At 41.4% G+C, this 3,676-nt stretch overlaps 1 protein-coding gene across 1 annotated transcript in view; it reads left to right on the plus strand.

Moving 5' to 3' along the window:
- The first annotated feature begins 2,853 nt into the window (after positions 1-2,853).
- Positions 2,854-3,676, plus strand: part of LOC104994662 (alcohol dehydrogenase S chain) — a 23,336-nt gene continuing 22,513 nt past the window's right edge. Inside the window, exon 1 of the mRNA XM_010848314.1 lies at positions 2,854-2,959. Coding sequence (XP_010846616.1) covers positions 2,942-2,959 — 18 coding nt within the window. The 5' untranslated portion in view covers positions 2,854-2,941. The remainder of the gene's footprint in view (positions 2,960-3,676) is intronic.

A 3,676-nucleotide genomic window follows, 5' to 3' on the forward strand; every position in this document is an offset into this window, starting at 1 on the left:
ATAAAGTATTCTTTGTCAAGCCTTATATAATGTGGGGCCTACCTTTGTGGACAGATAAATATCTTACTCAAACCCTGTTCTGCCCTGATTCATTTTTATAAAGTAATGGGGAAAATATAGGCTTCTGAATTGAGCAGACCTGGCTAGAATTCTGCCACTGCCACTTTCCAACTTCATGATACCATTAGAGATGGTATAACTCTACACCTGCTAAACCTCAACCCTCTGTTTTATACTAATTATTTCATGACTGGGCACCTGATATAGACTGATGTTTGCATTTCCCAAAATTCATAAGTTTGAACCTAGTCCCCAGTAGCTGGTATTTAGAGGCAGGGCCTTTGGGACGTGATAAGGTCAGGAGGGTAGAGCTATCATGAGTGAGATTAGTGCTCTTATAAAAGAGGCCCTAGAGATTTCCTTGCTCCTTAACCCATGTGAGGACACAGTGAAAAGATGGTCATCTATGAACAGGAAGTAGGCTCTCACCTGACACCGAATCTGCCAGCACCTTGACTTTGGAGTCTCCAGCCTCCAGAACTGTAAAAAATTAACATTTTCTGTTTAAACTACCCAGTCTATGATATTTTTTATATATTAATAGCAGCTGAGACAGAATAAAATAATATCTGACCCAACTGCTTGAGAGAGAGACTTTAATTAAAAGACAGAAGCCAAGGCCAGGCTATGTTCAAACAGAGAGGGAGAATCAAAGATGTGAAATAGTCAGTTAGCCCTGATATTCCATATGCAGTTCACTTCCATATGCAAGCCCTTTGATGCTTATGTGATTGTCTATTATATTTACACCCTAACACTCTTATTAATGGGCTTCCCAAGCAGTGCTAGTGGTAAAGAACCTGCCTGCCAATGCAGGAGATGTAAGAGATGTGGGTTTAATCCCTGGCTTTGGAAGATCCCCTGGAGGAGGGCATGGCAACCCAGTCCAGTATTCTTGCCTGGGGAATCCCATGGACAGAGGAGCCTGGTGGGCTACGGTCCGTAGATAGGGTCACAAAGAGTCGGGTACAACTGAAGGGACTTAGCATGCATTCATTCTTACTAACATCAGCCTGAGTATGTTGATGTTCTTGAAGCCAATATCTCTGATCTAGAAAGGATACTTAGGGACCTATAATTTCTGAGCTTCTCTTACTTAATCTATGAAATGGGAATAATAAGAGTATCTTCCTTGTAGGATTGCTCTGAGGATAGTAGGTGAGAATGCATGAAAAACTCCCAGTGGAGTTCTAGAAATATAGTAGATGCTCAGTTAATTGTGGCCTTTAGCTTCCTGCAAATTTATATCTCATAAATAAACCAACAATTTATTAAGAATTTACAGTATTGCCAATACCTTATCGTTCCGTTATCCTATAAACAAGTCAACCCAACGAGTCTTTTGAATTGCTTGGGACATATCAGCCCTTTGATACCACCCAGAATCTCTGAGAAGTGGTCAGACTCCCTTTTTTTGCACTGCTGTCCTTCACGAGTCAAGGTGAGTGAGAGCAGTATGGTAGCCATTCAGTAGAAGTGGTGTCTAGTCAATGTTTATAAGACCACAGTGAGACAGAAGACCTTTCGACCCTCTCTGCTGGGTGGACAGTGTAGCTGTAGTATGGCTTTCCATGTCTGCATATGTAAAGTTGACAACAGACAGTGGTGTTGTTCCCTTGACAATTCTAGAGAAATATACCCTGTTTGTTAACATATGTTGACAGACTAAGTCTAATTAAGTAGTTGAATGAACCATATCCTCCAATTGTTGGTAAAAGACTTGAGATTTATTAAAAATCAAGCTCATATTCTCTTTCTCATACTCACTGCACTGAACAAATAACAATGGAAGTTCACAGTGAGTTTTCTTGAATAATTGCCAAAATGATCATTATTTAGTTTCTAACTGAAAGGTCTACAAAGCCTCCTCTGAGTTCTTCAGACAGGATGCTCTCTCTCTGATATAGAACGTTACAGATCGTCTGACTTGGTTTGCTGTGCCTTTTCCCCCCATAGATTATGAGTTTACTTTTTGGATGATCATTGTAGCTAATATTTATTAAAGGCCATCCTATTTGTCAGGATCCCTAAGTGCTTTAAAAAGATTAACTCATTTGTTCATCAAACAACCTTTCCAGGTGACAATACTCTTCATCTTCATTTTATAGATAAGGAAACTAAGGCCAAGGACAGTTTAACAACAAGTCCAATTCATACAGCTAGTAAGGACAGGGTCGGCTCGACTCCAAGGTCATGCTATAACCACGGCCTCATACTGCCTCTTGGCACGGGTAGACGTCATTTCTTATCCATCACTGTCACCCCATAGTACCCACTTGAATATCTGGAACAGGGAGGGTCTCAGTCAGTTTCGATTGATACTGTATGGAGCAGAAATGCCACTTTTGCTGTCACTGACTGGTGTCTGATTTCTCTGTTGTGAAGAGTGGGAGCGTGCTGGAGCAAACACATCGCTCGGGCTTGTAGCTCTCTCTGTCCTATGCCTTTTGTGCTGCTTTCTTACTCCTCCTTGCTAACTGTGTTATGTTGATTTGAAGTCGGAGCTCAGTTTATACAAAGGGAAAACAGAACTCTGAACATCCTATGTGGGAATGAGAGAGGAGAAATATGTAATCCAGAAAAAAAAAAAGGTACATGTAAGAAAATATTTAACTAATGAAGTCAAGATATTATTTGAAATTAGCATATTGCAAACAAAGTTAATATTTGAGTGCTGGTTCAGTGCCCTGTTACTGTTGGTTTTACTAGGTCTAAGAATAAGCTGATGGGCAGGGCTTAAAGATCCCAGATCACATGTGGGTAACAGGATGGTGTTCAAGCATATAAGAATCTGTGCAATCTATCTCTTGTATGTACTTGAACAGGGAAGAGCCTGTAAGTCTGTAATTCACATCTCCTGCCAGCAGAGAAAAGAAGAAACATGAGCACGGCAGGAAAAGTAAGGCAATTTTTTTTTTTTAGAATTATTCTAATTAATGTAATACTCATGTTTGACTGCTCGAGAGACAAGCATTGGCTAGAAAGGAAAGTTTCCTTTATTCAGGAGGCCAGCTGCCGGGAGCCAGCATATTGCATTTTGAGTGCATATTGCATATTGAGTGCAGCACTTTCCACAGCATCATCTTTCAGGATCTGGAATAGCTCAACTGGAATTCTATCACTGCCCATAGCCAGTGTGAGGAACTCCGCCCATGACAAAGGTCATGAGGAAGGAGGCTCGGCATACGCAAAGGCGGGATCAAGCCTCAGGAGTCCCCCATCTACCCCCAAAACCAGAGTCTGCCTACTTTCTGCTTTGTGCTTTCACCTACACCTCTGACTTTATGGGGGGCTGTCCCCCACTACCTCTCTCTGAAAAAAAGAGTTAGCTTACAGCTCCAGTTAATAATTCCTGGGTGTGACAGTGTTTAACCTACAAACTCCTTTGGAAGTCCTCTAGCCTGCCTGAATAGGTTTTTCCGGCCACACGTGATTGTTCAGAGCCTCCCAACTGTGAGAGGCATGAGATGTTCTAAACTGTCTAAATACAGATTCCTTTGAGCAGTTAAAAGATGGATTAGAAATTGTATTGGTGAAGGGATTTTCACTTGTTGGGCCAATGTTTGCTGCTAAGTTTCCATATCCCTTATCTGCTGTGTCCCTGGCAGTGTATTGA

The sequence above is a fragment of the Bison bison genome, unplaced genomic scaffold (assembly GCF_000754665.1).
Source record: "Bison bison bison isolate TAMUID 2011002044 unplaced genomic scaffold, Bison_UMD1.0 scf7180017864263, whole genome shotgun sequence".
Taxonomy (NCBI): Eukaryota; Metazoa; Chordata; class Mammalia; order Artiodactyla; family Bovidae; genus Bison; species Bison bison.